Source organism: Oncorhynchus clarkii, chromosome 33 (assembly GCF_045791955.1).
Source record: "Oncorhynchus clarkii lewisi isolate Uvic-CL-2024 chromosome 33, UVic_Ocla_1.0, whole genome shotgun sequence".
Lineage (NCBI taxonomy): Eukaryota > Metazoa > Chordata > Actinopteri > Salmoniformes > Salmonidae > Oncorhynchus > Oncorhynchus clarkii.
In genome coordinates this window covers 29,872,278-29,891,272 of record NC_092179.1, presented here as the reverse complement: position 1 = coordinate 29,891,272, position 18,995 = coordinate 29,872,278, and the positions used below count along the sequence as shown (strand labels likewise).

Sequence of the window (18,995 nt, the reverse complement as noted above, 5' to 3'; positions counted from 1 at the left end):
CCTGCTGTATTCAGCATTTCACTGTGAGGTCTACTACACCTGTTGTATTCAGCATTTCACTGTGAGGTCTACTACACTTGTTGTATTCAGCATTTCACTGTGAGGTCTACTACACTTGTTGTATTCAGCATTTCACTGTAAGGTCTACTACACCTGCTGTATTCAGCATTTCACTGTGAGGTCTACTACACCTGTTGTATTCAGCATTTCACTGTGAGGTCTACTACACCTGCTGTATTCAGCATTTCACTGTGAGGTCTACTACACCTGTTGTATTCAGCAGTTCACTGTAAGGTCTACTACACCTGTTGTATTCAGCATTTCACTGTAAGGTCTACTACACCTGTTGTATTCAGCATTTCACTGTAAGGTCTACTACACTTGTTGTATTCAGCATTTCACTGTAAGGTCTACTACACCTGTTGTATTCAGCATTTCACTGTAAGGTCTACTACACCTGTTGTATTCAGCATTTCACTGTAAGGTCTACTACACCTGTTGTATTCAGCATTTCACTGTAAGGTCTACTACACCTGGTGTATTCAGCATTTCACTGTAAGGTCTACTACACCTGTTGTATTCAGCATTTCACTGTAAGGTCTACTACACCTGTTGTATTCAGCAGTTCACTGTATTCAACTGTTGTATTCCACGTGACAAATAAACTTTGATTTGATTTGAGTAGCCTAACGGTTCCCCCAAGTTGGGCAAGCTAGCGCCTTTGACTGTCTGCCCAGATGATGTATGATCATACTGGTCACACACACACACACACAAAATACGAACATTTTGCCCAGAAACAGGCTCCAGACAGAACAATAGTTTAATCATTGGTGTGCAGGATAAAACCTTTACTCTGTCTCCAGTTAACTTAAGAGGAACCAGTCAGTTCCTGTCAAGTATTGGCTGAGCTCCCAGACATCCTGGGGTCATTCTACACACCCAGAACAGTTACAACATGTCTCTATTAATGTGCACACACTTTTATATCTTATATTGATTTCTTTAACCATCCCAAGCCCAATGCCGAGGCTTAAAGAAGGATTTTTTAGTACACAAACATTAGTAAGGTTTAACAGAAATTGCCTTTACACAGTTCCTGGAAACGGTAAACATCTATTCAGTCTCCACAGAATCTTATGACTTTATATGGGTGAATCAGAGAGGACTTTGAGAGTGAAGAGCAGAAGACAGAGGCTTTAGTTCTGAACTATACATCCTTTAAAAATTAAACACTGAGATTCCCAAAGGCAGGTCATCTCCAAATCAAGCTTTAACATAGAGTAGATTTGTGTCACTATGGCAGTATGATTTCTGCCACTAGTGGCTGTGTGTGTAGCTGGTCGACGGGCCCCAGTGTCAGCGCCCCTTGTAGACTGAGTCTCTGCTCTGCACTCAACGCCGGAGTCTCGTAGTGGACACGCAGCCATGGCTGCCCTGGGGTCAGAGGGCAAAGGTTGAGTCAGATCAGGGTGACACCGACCCTACACCCTTCACACGGTAAACACACACACACACACAGGGTTAGAGAGTTCTCACCTTTCTCCACCTTCTGTCCCAAAGCCACCAGAAGCTCCGCCCCCACGCTGTGATTGACAGGGTCTCCGGCCTTCGAACGTCCCGCCCCCAACCTGTGCAGCACCTGAGCAATGACCATGCCGTCTATGTCCAGCACTGTCCCTGCAGACACCAAAAGACAAAGTCATGCAGTGTATGCGTGTGTGTGTGTGTGTGTGTGTGTGTGTGTGTGTGTGTGTGTGTGTGTGTATGTTTGTATGTGTGTGTGTGTGTGTTTGTTTGTGTGTGTGTGTGTGTGTGTGTGTGTGTGTGTGTGTGTGTGTGTGTGTTTGTATGTGTGTGTGTGTGTGTGTGTGTGTGTGTGTGTGTGTGTGTGTGTGTGTGTGTGTGTGTGTGTGTGTGTGTGTGTGTGTGTGCGTGTGCGCATTTGCATTTGTTAATCTGTGCCTGTGTGTGTTACCGTGGCCCTGTGTCTCCAGTTCTGTCTGGTAGTGTGCCCGTCTCAGGATGCTGTAGTAGTCTGCGTTGGTTGAACAGAGTGATGCAGCGATCTGATTGGCTACTCCCTGACCAATCATCATGTTCTGGAACTTTTCCAGGGCTGCACCATTCTGCAGGGTTGTAGAGATCACCTTTTTACCCTCATCCAGGCTCCCTGCACGGCCAATCATCCACAACAGCAGCCCACCTACACACACACACACACACACACACACACACACACACACACACACACAGAATATTGACTTGAATTTGAAGGTAATGAACGTCCACAGCTTCTGTGTCTAGACTGTAGCTAAGCCCGAGCAGAACTGACATTCTAACTAGGTCTTGGTCTGCTTGGTTTTGGTCCAAAGGAACCAATTCACTGAGTGTGTGTGTTTGTGTGTGTGTATTGTGTGTGTGTGTGTATTCCTCACCCAGACTTGTGACCAGCTCCAGTATGTCGTCTGGGCCCCTCCCCTTTAGACACTCCAGGGACTCCATCACTTCCAGAGTGTTCCCCACACAGCGACCAATAGGACAGTTCATCCGACTAAGCACCGCCCCCGTACGGATCCCCAAACTGTTCCCAACTGTCACCTGCAGGAGAGAATGGGGTCAAGGTAAGGGTCAGGGGTCATGGTAAGGGTCAGGGGTCTGCTTTGTGTCATGTCCTTTCTATTCCAGACTTGACAACCAGTTGAGTTCCTAACTAAATCAACAACCTTATTTGATCAATCAAGTACAAGGCAGGAGTGAAAACATGGCCCTCCAGACATTAAAACAAGAATGGGGTAAAGGTCAGGTGTCAGTGTTAGGGTTACCATGGACTGGGCCAGTGACTTGGCACTGTCCAGGTCTTTGTAGAGAGCTGCATTCCCAAACTTCACATCCAGAACCAAGGCACTCAGAGACTCAGCACCCTTCTTAGAGATGATAGAGCCTGGAGAGAACACACACACACTATTCACATGTTCATTTCTCTACTTTGAAAGGTTGTCCAGTTTGCTGTTGTTGTTGTTGGCAGACCTGTGATGAGTGGGAGGCTGTCGACTGTAGACGTAACGTCTCTCAGAGCGTACATGACCTTGTCAGCAGGCACCAGGTTATCTGTCTGTCCTACAATGCAACAGCCAACCTCCTCCAGGATTCGATGCAGCTGAGGATGGTGCCACAATAACACATGTTAATAACTTGTAAATGAGAGAGAGAGAGAGAGAGATGGAGATGGAGAGGGAGAGAGAGAGAGAGAGAGAGAGAGGGAGGGGGGGAGGGAGAGGGAGGGAGAGAGGAAGAGAGAGAGGGAGAGGGAGAGGGAGAGAGAGAGAGAGAGAGTACCTGTTGTACTGACTGATAGACGTTAAAGCCAGGGATGGACTCCAGTTTGTCGAGCGTGCCGCCTGTGTGTGCCAGACCTCTGCCACTTATCATGGGTACCTATGGACACAGCTTCTGATAGTCAGACCCACACACACACACACACACACACACACACACACACACACACACAGGTGGATCCAGGCAGGTACCTTGCAGCCGCAGGCAGCCAGAGCAGGAGCCAGCACCAGGCTGATCTTGTCCCCCACTCCACCTGTCGAGTGTTTATCCACCATTAGCCCCTCCCACTCTGCCGGCCATGACATCACTTCCCCTGACATCATCATCTCCTTCGTCAGTGCGAGAGTCTCCTCTGCTACCATTCCCTGCAGCCAGATTGCCATCAGCATGGCTCCTATACACACACACACACACACACACACACAAGCAAACACACACACACACATGCAGACACGCACGCACTCACACACACACACGCAAGCACGCACACACACATACACACATCAGATCAGACTTTCAACTGTAGAGTAGAGTGCAGGTTTTGGCCTGAGCTTGATTATTGATACTTATCTGGCATCCCACCCACTGTGACTCTGTGACCTACCTGCATGTCGCTGGATGGTGTGTGTGTGTGTGTGTGTGTGTGTGTGTGTGTGTGTGTGTGTGTGTGTGTGTGTGTGTGTGTGTGTGTGTGTGTGTGTGTGTGTGTGTGTGTGTGTGTGTGTGTGTACCAATCTGGCTCTCTTGGATGGTCTTGTCCTTGACACCCTGTACGAAGTCTCGGATCTCCCCAGCGCTCAGCTGTTCACCGTTCCGTTTCTTGCGGATGTGTTCGGGGAAAGTAGCTGTACTCTGCTCGTGGTGCGCCATCCCTGCAGCTCACTGACACACAGCGGACTGACACACAGCTGACTGACACACAGCGGACTGAAACACAGCTGACTGACACACAGCGGATTGACACACAGCTGACTGAAACACAGCGGACTGAAACCCAGCGGACTGACACACAGCGGACTGAAACACAGCTGACTGACACACAGCGGACTGACACACAGTGGACAGACACACAGCGGACTGACCCACAGCTGACTGACACACAGCTGACTGACACACAGTGGACTGACACACAGCGGATTGACCCACAGCGGACTGACCCACAGCGGACTGACCCACAGCGGCACGTGACAAGTAGGAAAGGAAAATACACGAGGGATTGTTTTAAATCACTAAACTATTGTGTGTGTGTGTGTGTGTGTGTGTGTGTATGTTTCAACAGAATCGGCGGAATGAATACACCCCTGATCAGCGTAAATACAGTTCACTCTCATAACTGCCACGTTGCGTTCCTTCTCTACTTTGCTTGTGGACTTCAATGTACAACACATGTGACCAGGCAAAAAAACATTTCCAAGCCAAACCTCTACAAACAACCTACATCTTTGTTACCATATTATCTAAAATAACGGCATACATCGTCAGCATAGTTAATAGAACTAACTCGTTAGTAAACCTGCTACAATCATGTAGTAAAGTCAGTGTAACAGTCAGTTAATAGTTACACAAGTGGGCCCCAGTGGCAATAAATGAGTAATACCAAAATCTTACCTTGACTTAGAAGAGTTCTAGTGTTGTCTTGGAAAGTCTGTTTGAGCAGGGCGTTTCTGTTGGCTTATCTAGTCAGCTGAACTTGCCAGAAAAATGAAACTGAAAAAAAAATATATAATAATAATAACAATAATAATCTCTCTCTCTTGCTCTATTTCTCTCTTGCTTCTACTTCATTTTGGAAGGAATTAATTTGTTCAAAACTGTTCAACTACTGTCTTTCTCTCTCTGAGTCAACAACCCATATCATGGATTTCTTCCCTTTCCTGTCGGGTTGTGATTGGTCCATTTTCTGCCATCTAGTGGACATGTTGCACTATTGCCCTCAGCTATGTCTGGACCGTTATTGTCCACGTTTGCACTGTTCTAATGTATTATGGAAAAAGATGGCTCTCCTATTCTTGGCACTTTGCCCAGTCATATTTAAGGTTAGAACTACCTTTCTAGGCATTCTGATGCTTCTAGCTTTGCGTTAAATTTGTTGATAGCATATCTACAGTATTTCACTTTTTAATGTGTATTGTATTGCTTACTGGGTGTTGTCCAATGAATGCTGTAACCACTCCCTCTTCAAATCAGGGCTGATTGGAAAAATTTGTTGAAAAGAGAACATTGTATTATCATTTCTTTGTACTCTCTGAGGAAGGCCATGCAGCCGAAGTTTTTAAACTTTGTTTCCATTGAACATGCCATACAAATAAAGACATTGTAATTAATTGTATGAAGAGTACCTTGGTCCTCCTTTCTTTTTGATGACCAATTTACCCCTTTTACCAAAGAGCATCTTCTGTCTACCAAGTCTACTATTGTGTACCTCAGCAGTGCTTCCGTTCCTCCTCTTCTTTTCTGTGTCTATTAAGGTTTTCAAAACTTCAGAGTTTCCTACCTGTACCGGAACGCTGCTCCTGAACACTGTCATGTCTTCCAACCTTGAGAACACACACCGGTCAAATACCCCTCTCTGTCTGTCTGTATGGAAGGACTAGTGACCAATGGGTGTGAGTGGTGGAGTGGGTCAGTTAGTCATTAACTACGACAGTAGTCACAACCCATCACGAATCAGAAGGGGAAACAGTCATTTTGACGTAAAAACATCTGACCCTACCATTTCGCATCATCCCAATACCCTCACCCTCACCACATTCCTTTACCCTCACCCCTCCCCTTACCCTCACCCCATCCCCTAACCCTCACCCCCTCCCTCCCTCCCTTTACCCTCACCCCTCCCCTTACCCTCACCCCATCCCCTAACCCTCACCCCCTCCCTCCCTCCCTTTACCCTCACCCCCTCCCCTTACCCTCACCCCCCCCCCCTTACCCTCACTCCATCCCCTTACCCTCACCCCATCCCCTTACCCTCAACCCCTCCCTTTACCCTCACCCGAACCCCCTCCCCTTTCCCTCACCCCCTCACATCAAACCTATAATCCAGTATATTAACTCTATCCATTATCATCAATCTTTACCTGTCTTCCTCTACCTGAACCCTCCCTGAACCCTCCCTGACCCTGGTCTGTACCTGTCTTCCTCTACCTGAACCCTCCCTGATCCTTACATCTGACCCTGGTCTGTACCTGTCTTCCTCTGAAAGCACTGAACTGAGCTTTTAGAATTTGAGCAATTCCAGGGCGGCTGGTGGGAGGAGCTACAGGAGGACGGGCTCATTGTAATGGCTGGAATGGAATTGATGGAATGGTATCAAACACATGGAAACCACGTTTGACTCTGTTCCAATTATTCCATTCCAGTCATTACAATGAGCATATCCTCCTATATCTCCTCCCACCAGCCTCCACTGAGCAATTAAATGTTAGCGCCCAAAGTGTCTTCAGTCATACAGAAACACTCTGGTCCTGGTTAGCGGTGGTAGTCGGCCTGGTGTTGGTCATCAGAGTAGGCTTGTCTTGGTTCAGGAAGGCAATGATTTGTACGGGGTAGGCGAGGTTTGTATGTGCATAGGCCTGGTTTGGTTCAGGGTAGTCAGGGTCAGGGTTTCACAATGGTCCTCAGAGCAAAATCAGATGACTACCATTTCTCAGCTTGGCTTTCTGACCAACAGGCTGGTATACAGTGGGGCAAAAAAGTATTTAGTCAGCCACCAATTGTGCAAGTTCTCCCACTTAAAAAGATGAGAGAGGCCTGTAATTTTCATCATAGGTACACTTCAACTATGATAGACAAAATGAGAAAAAAAATCCAGAAAATCACATTGTAGGATTTTTTATTAATTTATTTGCAAATGATAGTGGAAAATAAGTATTTGGTCAATAACAAAAGTTTTTCTCAATACTTTGTTATATACCCTTTGCTGGCAATGACAGAGGTCAAACGTTTTCTGTAAGTCTTCACAAGGTTTTCACACACTGTTGCTGGTATTTTGGCCCATTCGTCCATGCAGATCTCCTCTAGAGCAGTGATGTTATGGGGCTGTTGCTGGGCAACACGGACTTTCAACTCCCTCCAAAGATTTTCTATGGGGTTGAGATCTGGAGACTGGCTAGGCCACTCCAGGACCTTGAAATGCTTCTTACGAAGCCACTACTTCGTTGCCCGGGGGGGGGGGGGGGGGGGTGTTTGGGATCATTGTCATGCTGAAAGACCCAGCCACGTTTCATCTTCAATGCCTTTGCTGATGGAAGGAGGTTTTCACTCAAAATCTCACGATACATGGCCCCATTCATTCTTTCCTTTACACGGATCAGTCGTCCTGGTCCCTTTGCAGAAAAACAGCCCCAAAGCATGATGTTTCCACCCCCATGCTTCACAGTAGGTAGGGTGTTCTTTGAATGCAACTCATTATTCTTTGTCCTCCTAACACGACGAGTTGAGTTTTTACCAAAAAGTTATATTTTGGTTTCATCTGGCCATATGACATTCTCCCAATCTTCTTCTGGATCATCCAAATGCTCTCTAGCAAACTTCAGACGGACCTGGACATGTACTGGCTTAAGCAGGGGGACACGTCTGGCACTGCAGGATTTGAGTCCCTGGCGGCGTAGTGTGTTACTGATGGTAGGCTTTGTTACTTTGGTCCCAGCTCTCTGCAGGTCATTCACTAGGTCCCCCCCGTGTGGTTCTGGGATTTTTGCTCACCGTTCTTGTGATCATTTTGACCCCACAGGGTGAGATCTTGCGTGGAGCCCCAAATCAAGGGAGATTATCAGTGGTCTTGTATGTCTTCCATTTCCTAATAATTGCTCCCACAGTTGATTTCTTCAAACCAAGCTGCTTACCTATTGCAGATTCAGTCTTCCCAGCCTGGTGCAGGTCTACAAATTTGTTTCTGGTGGAGTTTGGAGTGTGACTGTTTGAGGTTGTGGACAGGTGTCTTTTATACTGATAACAAGTTCAAACAGGTGCCATTAATACAGGTAACGAGTGGAGGACAGAGGAGCCTCTTAAAGAAGAAGTTACAAGTCTGTGAGAGCCAGAAATCTTGCTTGTTTGTAGGTGGCCAAATACTTATTTTCCACCATCATTTGCAAATAAATTCATTAAAAATCCTACAATGTCATTTTCTGGATTTTTTTTCTCATTTTGTATGTCATAGTTGAAGTGTACATATGATGAAAATTACAGGCCTCTCTCATCTTTTTAAGTGGGAGAACTTGCACAATTGGTGGCTGACTAAATACTGTTTTGCATCACTGTAGATACTCAGCCAATATAACTGGAGGACATGTTTAACATCAACAACAACAACAAACTGGAAAACCTGTCGATCAAGACAAATGTGAACAGCTGAATAATGTGTATGTGTCTGTGTTCATGTGGCAGTGTGTGTGTGTGTGTGTGTCTGTGTGTTACCAGAATGTTTAGCAGGACATTCTAACCAAGTGAGAGAGACTTTGTAATTTCTTCAAACGATCATCTTTATTTAATAAGAATTGCAATAATGAAGCTGGTCGACCTCACACTCTTGAGTGTAAGGCAGAGAGCTCAACGGTACAGAAAAAACAGAGGTCCTATATAGCAGACCTAAAAATGCTTAGTCATGGCTGGTTCCACCCCTCCCATGCAGATTCGGGGCATCATAAGCTACCTTGGGTTCATGTTGTGGTTATGTTCACCGGGTGTTGTTTCCCTGTACCCTGGCTTAGTTTCTCAGAGGCGTAGATGATTAGAAACAAATAGGGGTTTGTTCTATTTCTCAGGCTATCTCTATCTCGGCTCACACCATGTCCTTGACTATACCCACAGACCAGCTGCAGGGAGCTAGAGGGGAACCATCCCTTTACAGAAGCACAGCATTTGTAGTTATGAAAGTCTCTTACTATTGTTAAGCATATAATTCAACAAAGCAGGTAAATACGTAATATTTCCCTTACAGTTTTCACACATCAAAGTTCCTGTAGATTGTTAAAACAGGATCTCACATACTGCAGTTGCACCCAAACGGCTCTTATCTGTATGCCCAGACCCATGACTAAGTCACACAAGACAAGCCTATACTAAAATATAACAATGGATAATTATCCAAGTAAAAACAGCATAGTATGTTCAATTAAACAACATGGTAGGTAATTCAATCATTTCCTCCATAATGGTTACATAAAACAGGTTTCTTAAGGCAAAAACAATAGTAGGGTGATTAGTCGGGGTGGATGTGGGTGTATAACACTAACTTCTAGCAACCCCAACGTTGAGTGTTTGAATCTCATCATGGAAAACTTTAGCATTTTAGCTAGTTAGCAACATTGAAACAAATTTTTAGCTACGTTGGAACTACTTATCAAGTTCGCTAACCCTTCCCCTAACCCTTTTAGCTAACCCTTCCCTAACCTTCCCTAACCTTAACCCCTAGAGCTAGTTAGCGTTAGACACCTAGCTGTTAGCAACAACAAATTTTAATCATGACATGTCATACATTTAACAAATTCGAAACATATTGTAGGAATTGTATTATGAATTCTAATCCGTAACATATCATACAAAATGGATAATGGACATCCTCTAAATAAGATACCATACGAAACGTAACATATCACAGTAAATTGAGTGTTTTGGATTATATACGCACAAAATAATACGAAATGCTCTGAGACCATGTTGAGAAAACCAGGCACAGCTCATCACCCGTCTAACACCATCCGTACAGTGAAGCGTGGTGGCAGCATCATGCTATGGGGATACTTTTCAGCAGCATGGACTGGGTGACTGGCAAGGACAGAGGAACAATGAATTGATCCAAATACAGGCAAATCCTTGATGATTACCTGCTTCAGAGTGCAAACAACTTTAGACTGAGGCAAAGACTTACGTTCCAACAGAACAATGACCCCAAACATACAGCCAAAGCAATACTGGAATGACTTCAGAACAAGAATGTGAAAGTCCTAAAGTGGCCCAGCCAAAGCCCAGACTTGAACCCATTGAAAATCTGTGGATTGAAGGACTTGAAGATTGCTGTTTTTCGCCGCTCCCCATCTAATTTAACAGAGCTTGAGAACAGAACAGAGCGTGAGAAAAGGAAGAATGAGAGAAAAAAAAAATCCAGATGTGTAAAGCTGGTACAAACAAACCCAAGACAAAGCAAATCTGTAATCGCTGCCAAAGGTGCTTCTACAAGTATAGACTCAGGGGTGTAAATACTTATGCAAATTTGATTTCTGTATTTAATTTTCAATACATTTGCTAAACATTTTTCTATGGATTGAGATGTAGCCTACATTGAGCCTTTATGATATCCTTTACAAATCAAATCAAACTACATTTTATTGGTCACGTACACATATTTATCAGATGTATGTGAGTGAGTAGTGAAATGCTTGTGTTGCAGCTCCAACAGTGCAGTAATATCTCCTTTCTGTAATGTTTCCTTTCTTTCTGTCACCAAATGTTTTCATAATATTAAAGTTACCAGGTTGTTAGGGGCATACTGGCCAAACATTTTGTGCTTATATTTATATGATAATAGAGATGTGTGGACAGGTGTATTCATATTTAGAAGCAATGTGGAAAGCAGTATCGTTGTTGTTTTGGAAGAATCTGTTGAGTTCATGCTGAGACAAACCAAAAAGGAAAATCCCTACACACACGAATGAAACTGTCAGTGAAACTGATATAACACAGTCAGCTGTCGATCAGCATTTGTCTTGGCTTACTGTGTGTGTTTCTGGATAACAGTCAGGAAGTCACGCCTGACATACTTCCGACCACAACTCTATCTTCCTGATTCCTGCTTACAAGCAAAAATTAAAGCAGGAAGCACCAGTGACTCGGTCTATAAAAAAGTGGTCAGATGAATCAGATGCTAAACTACAAGACTGTTTTGCTATCACAGACTGTAATATGTTCTGGGATTCTTCCGATGGCATTGAGGAGTACACCACATCAGTCACTGGCTTTATCAATAAGTGAATCGAGGACGTCATCCCCACAGTGACTGTACGTTCATACCACAACCAGAAGCCTAGGATCATAGGCAACATTCGCACTAAGCTAAAGGGTAGAGCTGCCGCTTTCAAGGTGCGGGACTCTAACCCGGAAGCTTATAAGAAATCCTGCTATGCCCTGCGACAAACCATCAAACAGGCAAAGCGTCAATACAGAGCTAAGATTGAATCATACTACACCGGCTCCGACGCTCGTCTTATGTGGCAGGGCTTGCAAACTATTACAGACTACAAAGGGAAGCACGGCCGCGAGCTGCCCTGTGACACGAGCCTACCAGACGAGCTAAATCACTTCTATGCTCGCTTCGAGGCAAGCGACACTGAGGCATGCATGAGAGCATCAGCTGTTCCCGACGACTGTGTGATCACGCTCTCCGTAGCCGATGTGAGTAAGTCCTTTAAACACGTTAGCATTCACAAGGCTGCGGGGCCATACGGATTACCAGGACGTGTGCTCCTGGCATGTGCTGACCAACTGGCAGGGGTCTTCACTGACATTTTCAACATGTCCCTGATTGAGACTGTAATACAAACATGTTTCAAGCAGACCACCATGTTTCCTGTGCCCAAGAACACAAAGTCAACCTGTCTAAATGAACACAGACCCGTAGCACTCACGTCCGTAGCCATGAAGTGCTTTGAAAGACTGGTAATGGCTCACATCAACACTATTATCGTAGAAACCCTAGACACACACCAATTTGCATACCGCCCAGACAGATCCACAGATGATACAATCTCTATTGCACTCCATACAGCCCTTTCCCACCTGAACAAAAGGAACACCTATGTGAGAATGCTATTCATTGACTGCAGTACAGCGTTCAACACCATAGTACCCTCAAAGCTCATCACTAAGTTAAGGATCCAGGTACTAAACACCTCTCTCTGCAACTGGATCCTGGACTTCCTGACAGGCCACCCCCAGGTGATGAGGGTAGATAGCAACACATCTGCCACGCTGATCCTCAGCACTGGAGCCCCCCAGGGGTGCGTGCTCAGTCCCCTCCTGTACTCCCTGTTCACCCATGACTGCATGCCCAGGCACGACTCCAACACCATCATCTGGCCGGGTGGTGCCAAAATAACAACCTATACCTCAAAATAACCAAGACTAAGGAGATGATTGTGGACTACAGGAAAAAGAGGACCGAGCATGCCCCCATTTTCATCGACGGGGCTGTAGTGGAGCAGGTTGAGAGCTTCAATTTCCTTGGTGTCCACATCAACAACAAACTAGAACGGTCCAAACACACCAAGACAATCGTGAAGAGGGCACGACAAAGCCTATTCCCCCTCAGGAAACTAAAAACATTTGGCATGGGTCCTGAGATCCTCAAAAGGTTCTACAGCTGCAACATCGAGAGCATCCTGACCAGGCGGTTTCAGAGGATGGCCCTAAAAATGGTCAAAGACCCAGCCACACCAGTCATACGCTACTGCTACACTCTGTTCATCATATATGCATCGTCACTTTAACCATATCTAAATGTACAAACAACCTCAATCAGCCCGATTAACCGGTGTCTGTATATAGCCTCTCTACTGTATATAGCCTCGCTACTGTATACAGCTGCTCTACTGTATATAGCCTCTCTACTGTATATAGCCTCACTACTGTATATAGCCTCTCTACTGTATAGAGCCTCTCTACTGTATAAAGCCTCGCTACTGTATATAGCCTCTCTACTGTATATAGCCTCTCTACTGTATAAAGCCTCGCTACTGTATATAGCCTCACTACTGTATATAGTCTCTCTACTGTATAGAGCCTCTCTACTGTATAAAGCCTCGCTACTGTATATAGCCTCTCTACTGTATATAGCCTCTCTACTGTATAGAGCCCCTCTACTGTATATAACCTCACTACTGTATATAGCCTCGCTACTGTATATAGCCTCTCTACTGTATATAGCCTCTCTACTGTATAGAGCCCCTCTACTGTATATTGCATCACTACTGTATATAGCCTCTCTACTGTATAAAGCCTCACTACTGTTATTTTTCAGTCTTTTTACTGTTGTTTTTCATTCTTTACTTACCTATTGTTCACCTAATACCTTTTTTGCACTATTGGTTAGAGCCTGTATGTAAGTATTTCACTGTGAGGTCTACTACACCTGTTGTATTCAGCATTTCACTGTATTCAACTGTTGTATTCCACGCACGTGACAAATAAACTTTGATTTGATTTGAGTAGCTTAACGGTTCCCCCAAGTTGGGCAAGCTAGCGCCTTTGACTGTCAGCCCAGATGATATATGGTCGTACTGGTCACACACACACACACACAAAATACGAATATTTTGCCCAGAAACAGGCTCCTGACAGAACAATAGTTTAATCATTGGTGTGCAGGATAAAACCTTTACTCTGTCTCCAGTTAACTTAAGAGGAACCAGTCAGTTCCTGTCAAGTATTGGCTGAGCTCCCAGACATCCTGGGGTCATTCTACACACCCAGAACAGTTACAACATGTCTCTATTAATGTGCACACACTTTTATATCTTATATTGATTTCTTTAACCATCCCAAGCCCAATGCCGAGGCTTAAAGAAGGATATTTTATTACACAAGCATTAGTAAGGTTTAACAGAAATTGCCTTCACACAGTTCCTGGAAACGGTAAACATCTATTCAGTCTCCACAGAATCTTATGACTTTATATGGGTGAATCAGAGAGGACTTTGAGAGTGAAGAGCAGGAGACAGAGGCTTTAGTTCTGAACTATACATCCTTTAAAAATTAAACACTGAGATTCCCAAAGGCAGGTCATCTCCAAATCAAGCTTTAACATAGAGTAGATTTGTGTCACTATGGCAGTATGATTTCTGCCACTAGTGGCTGTGTGTGTAGCTGGTCGACGGGCCCCAGTGTCAGCGCCCCTTGTAGACTGAGTCTCTGCTCTGCACTCAACGCCGGAGTCTCGTAGTGGACACGCAGCCATGGCTGCCCTGGGGTCAGAGGGGAAAGGTTGAGTCAGATCAGGGTGACACCGACCCTACACCCTTTACACGCTAACACACACACACACACAGGGTTAGAGAGTTCTCACCTTTCTCCACCTTCTGTCCCAAAGACACCAGAAGCTCCGCCCCCACGCTGTGATTGACAGGGTCTCCGGCCTTCGAACGTCCCGCCCCCAACCTGTGCAGCACCTGAGCAATGACCATGCCGTCTATGTCCAGCACTGTCCCTGCAGACACCAAAAGACAAAGTCATGCAGTGTATGCGTGTGTGTGTGTGTGTGTGTGTGTGTGTGTGTGTGTGTGTGTGTGTGTGTGTGTGTGTGTGTGTGTGTGTGTGTGTGTGTGTGTGTTTGTGTGTGTGTGTGTGTGTGCGTGTGTGCGCGCATTTGCATTTGTTAATCTGTGCCTGTGTGTGTTACCGTGGCCCTGTGTCTCCAGTTCTGTCTGGTAGTGTGCCCGTCTCAGGATGCTGTAGTAGTCTGCGTTGGTTGAACAGAGTGATGCAGCGATCTGATTGGCTACTCCCTGACCAATCATCATGTTCTGGAACTTTTCCAAGGCTGCACCATTCTGCAGGGTTGTAGAGATCACCTTTTTACCCTCATCCAGGCTCCCTGCACGGCCAATCATCCACAACAGCAGCCCACCTACACACACACACACACACACACACACACAAACACACACACACACACACACACACACACACACACACACACACACACACACACACACACACACACACACACACACACACACACACACACACACACACACACACACACACACACACACAGAATATTGACTTGAATTTGAAGGTAATGAACATCCACAGCTTCTGTGTCTAGACTGTAGCTAAGCCCGAGCAGAACTGACATTCTAACTAGGTCTTGGTCTGCTTGGTTTTGGTCCAAAGGAACCAATTCACTGAGTGTGTGTGTTTGTGTGTGTGTGTATTCCTCACCCAGACTTGTGACCAGCTCCAGTATGTCGTCTGGGCCCCTCCCCTTTAGACACTCCAGGGACTCCATCACTTCCAGAGTGTTCCCCACACAGCGACCAATAGGACAGTTCATACGACTAAGCACCGCCCCGGTACGGATCCCCAAACTGTTCCCAACTGTCACCTGCAGGAGAGAATGGGGTCAAGGTAAGGGTCAGGGGTCTGCTTTGTGTTATGTCCTTTCTATTCCAGACTTGACAACCAGTTGAGTTCCTAACTAAATCAACAACCTTATTTGATCAATCAAGTACAAGGCAGGAGTGAAAACATGGCCCTCCAGACATTCAAACAAGAATGGGGTAAAGGTCAGGTGTCAGTGTTAGGGTTACCATGGACTGGGCCAGTGACTTGGCACTGTCCAGGTCTTTGTAGAGAGCTGCATTCCCAAACTTCACATCCAGAACCAAGGCACTCAGAGACTCAGCACCCTTCTTAGAGATGATAGAGCCTGGAGAGAACACACACACTATTCACATGTTCATTTCTCTACTTTGAAAGGTAGTCCAGTTTGCTGTTGTTGTTGTTGGCAGACCTGTGATGAGTGGGAGGCTGTCGACTGTAGACGTAACGTCTCTCAGAGCGTACATGACCTTGTCAGCAGGCACCAGGTTATCTGTCTGTCCTACAATGCAACAGCCAACCTCCTCCAGGATTCGATGCAGCTGAGGATGGTGCCACAATAACACATGTTAATAACTTGTAAATGAGAGAGAGAGAGAGAGAGAGAGAGAGAGCGGGAGAGAGAGAGAGAGTACCTGTTGTACTGACTGATAGACGTTAAAGCCAGGGATGGACTCCAGTTTGTCGAGCGTGCCGCCTGTGTGTGCCAGACCTCTGCCACTTATCATGGGTACCTATGGACACAGCTTCTGATAGTCAGACACACACACACACACACACACACACACACACACACACACACACACACACACACACACACACACACACACACAGACACACACACGCACACACACACACACACACACAGGTGGATCCAGGCAGGTACCTTGCAGCCGCAGGCAGCCAGAGCAGGAGCCAGCACCAGGCTGATCTTGTCCCCCACTCCACCTGTCGAGTGTTTATCCACCATTAGCCCCTCCCACTCTGCCGGCCATGACATCACTTCCCCTGACATCATCATCTCCTTCGTCAGTGCGAGAGTCTCCTCTGCTACCATTCCCTTCAGCCAGATTGCCATCAGCATGGCTCCTATACACACACACACACACACAAGCAAACACACACACACACACACACACATGCAGACACACACGCACTCACACACACACGCACGCACGCACACACACGCGCACACACACATACACACATCAGATCAGAATTTCAACTGTAGAGTAGAGTGCAGGTTTTGGCCTGAGCTTGACTATTTATACTCAGTCTAAAGTGTGTGGGGGTCTTCTTCTCTGCAGACCTATAATAACTTGCCTTATCTGGCATCCCACCCACTGTGACTCTGTGACCTACCTGCACGTCGCTGGATGGTGTGTGTGTGTGTGTGTGTGTGTGTGTGTGTGTGTGTGTGTGTGTGTGTGTGTGTGTGTGTGTGTGTGTGTGTGTGTGTGTGTGTGTGTGTGTGTGTGTGTGTGTGTGTGTGTGTGTGTGTGTGTGTGTGTGTGTGTGTGTGTGTGTGTGTGTGTGTGTGTGTGTGTGTCTGTGTGTGTGTGTGTGTGTGTGTGTGTGTGTGTGTGCGTGTCTGTGTCTGTGTCTGTGTGTGTGTGTGTGTGTGTGTGTGTGTGTGTGTGTGTGTGTGTGTGTGTGTGTGTGTGTGTACCAATCTGGCTCTCTTGGATGGTCTTGTCCTTGACACCCTGTACGAAGTCTCGGATCTCCCCAGCACTCAGCTGTTCACCGTTCCGTTTCTTGCGGATGTGTTCTGGGAAAGTGGCTTTGCTCTGCTCGTGGTGCGCCATCCCTGCAGCTCACTGACACACAGCGGACTGACACACAGATGACTGACACACAGCTGACTGACACACAGCTGCATGTGACAAGTAGGAGAGGAAAATACACGAGGGATTGTTTTAAATCACTAAACTATTGTGTGTGTATGTTTCAACAGAATCGGCGGAATGAATACACCCCTGATCAGCGTAAATACAGTTCACTCTCATAACTGCCACGTTGCGTTCCTTCTCTCCCTTTGCTTGTGGACTTCAATGTACAACACATGTGACCAGGCAAAAACACATTTCCAAGCCAAACCTCTACAAACAACCTACATCTTTGTTACCATATTATCTAAAATAATGGCATACATCGTCAGCATAGTTAATAGAACTAACTCGTTAGTAAACCTGCTACAATCATGTAGTAACATCAGTGTAACAGTCAGTTAATAGTAACACAAGTGGGCCCCAGTGGCAATAAATGAGTAATACCAAAATCTTACCTTGACTTAGAAGAGTTCTAGTGTTGTCTTGGAAAGTCTGTTTGAGCAGGGCGTTTCTGTTGGCTGAACTAGTCAGCTGAACTTGCCAGAAAAATGAAACTGAAAAAATATATATAATAATAATAACAATAATAATCTCTCTCTCTTGCTCTATTTCTCTCTTGCTTCTACTTCATTTTGGAAGGAATTTATTTGTTCAAAACTGTTCAACTATTGTCTTTCTCTCTCTTTGAGTCAACAACCCATGTCATGGGTTTCTCCTCTTTCCTGTCGGGTTGTGATTGGTCCATTTTCTGCCATCTAGTGGACATGTTGCACTATTGCCCTCATCTATGTCTGGACCGTTATTGTCCACGTTTGCACTGTTCTAATGTACTATGGAAAAAGATGTCTCTCCTATTCTTGGCACTTTGCCCAGTCATATTTAAGCTTAGAACTACCTTTCTAGGCATTCTGATGCTTCTAGCTTTGAGTTAAATTTGTTGATAGCATATCTACAGTTTTTCACTTTTAATGTGTATAGTATTGCTTACTGGGTGTTGTCCAATGAATGCTGTAACCACTTCCTCTTCAAATCAGGGCTGATTGGAAAAATATGTTCAAAAGAGAACATTGTATTATAATTTCTTTGTACTCTCTGAGGAAGGCCGTGCGGCCGAAATGCATCTGAGTTTTTAAACTTTGTTTCCATTGAACATGCCATACAAATAAAGACATTGTAATTAATTGTATGAAGAGTACCTTGGTCCTCCTTTCTTTTTGATGACCAATTTACCCCTTTTACCAAAGAGCATCTTCTGTCTACCAAGTCTACTATTGTGTACCTCAGCAGTGCTTCCCTTCCTCCTCTTCTTTTCTGTGTCTATTAAGGTTTTTATTAAGAGTTTCCTACCTGTACCGGAACGCTGCTCCTGAACACTGTCATGTCTTCCAACCTTGAGAACACACACTAGTCAAATACCCCTCTCTGTCTGTCTGTATGGAAGGACTAGTGACCAATGGGTGTGAGTGGTGGAGCGGGTCAGTTAGTCATTAACTACGACAGTAGTCACAACCCATCACGAATCAGAAGGGGAAACAGTCATTTTGACGTAAAAACATCTGACCCTACCATTTCGCATCATCCCAATAGCCTCACCCCATCCCCTAACCCTCACCCCCTCCCTCCCTTTACCCTCAACCCATCCCCTCTACCTGAACCCTCCCAGATCCTTACATCTGACCCTGGTCTGTACCTGTCTTCACCTACCTGAACACTCCCTGACCCTGGTCTGTA

General features: G+C 45.5%; 2 protein-coding genes across 5 annotated transcripts; both read right to left on the bottom strand.

The window, feature by feature from the left end:
* Positions 1–783: 783 nt before the first annotated feature.
* On the bottom strand, positions 784–5,892 carry LOC139392587 (thymidine phosphorylase-like). 3 transcript variants are annotated; one of them, XM_071140665.1, is made up of 12 exons: positions 5,834–5,892; positions 5,481–5,528; positions 4,948–5,046; positions 4,071–4,506; positions 3,531–3,733; positions 3,340–3,438; positions 3,031–3,160; positions 2,826–2,944; positions 2,439–2,601; positions 1,979–2,206; positions 1,540–1,680; positions 784–1,437 (listed from the first exon to the last, which is right to left on the bottom strand). In XM_071140665.1, exons 4-12 carry the CDS (start codon positions 4,207–4,209, stop codon positions 1,298–1,300), a joined length of 1,362 nt encoding a protein of 453 aa, XP_070996766.1. In that variant the 5' UTR covers positions 4,210–4,506; positions 4,948–5,046; positions 5,481–5,528; positions 5,834–5,892; the 3' UTR covers positions 784–1,297. The 3 variants fall into 3 exon arrangements, with proteins under 3 accessions (XP_070996766.1, XP_070996765.1, XP_070996764.1); XM_071140664.1 differs by having other exon boundaries at positions 5,679–5,871; XM_071140663.1 differs by lacking the exons at positions 5,481–5,528; positions 5,834–5,892 and having other exon boundaries at positions 4,948–5,233.
* Positions 5,893–8,801: 2,909 nt separating this feature from the next.
* LOC139392590 (thymidine phosphorylase-like) lies at positions 8,802–18,014 on the bottom strand. Of its 2 annotated transcripts, XM_071140673.1 has the most exons (10): positions 17,720–18,014; positions 17,102–17,308; positions 16,319–16,521; positions 16,068–16,166; positions 15,845–15,974; positions 15,642–15,760; positions 15,274–15,436; positions 14,729–14,956; positions 14,396–14,536; positions 13,854–14,294 (listed from the first exon to the last, which is right to left on the bottom strand). In XM_071140673.1, the coding sequence occupies exons 2-10, from the start codon at positions 17,238–17,240 to the stop codon at positions 14,155–14,157; spliced, it is 1,362 nt and encodes a 453-aa protein (XP_070996774.1). In that variant the 5' UTR covers positions 17,241–17,308; positions 17,720–18,014; the 3' UTR covers positions 13,854–14,154. The 2 variants fall into 2 exon arrangements, with proteins under 2 accessions (XP_070996775.1, XP_070996774.1); XM_071140674.1 differs by lacking the exons at positions 13,854–14,294; positions 17,720–18,014 and adding an exon at positions 8,802–10,388 and having other exon boundaries at positions 17,102–17,303.
* Positions 18,015–18,995: the final 981 nt, after the last annotated feature.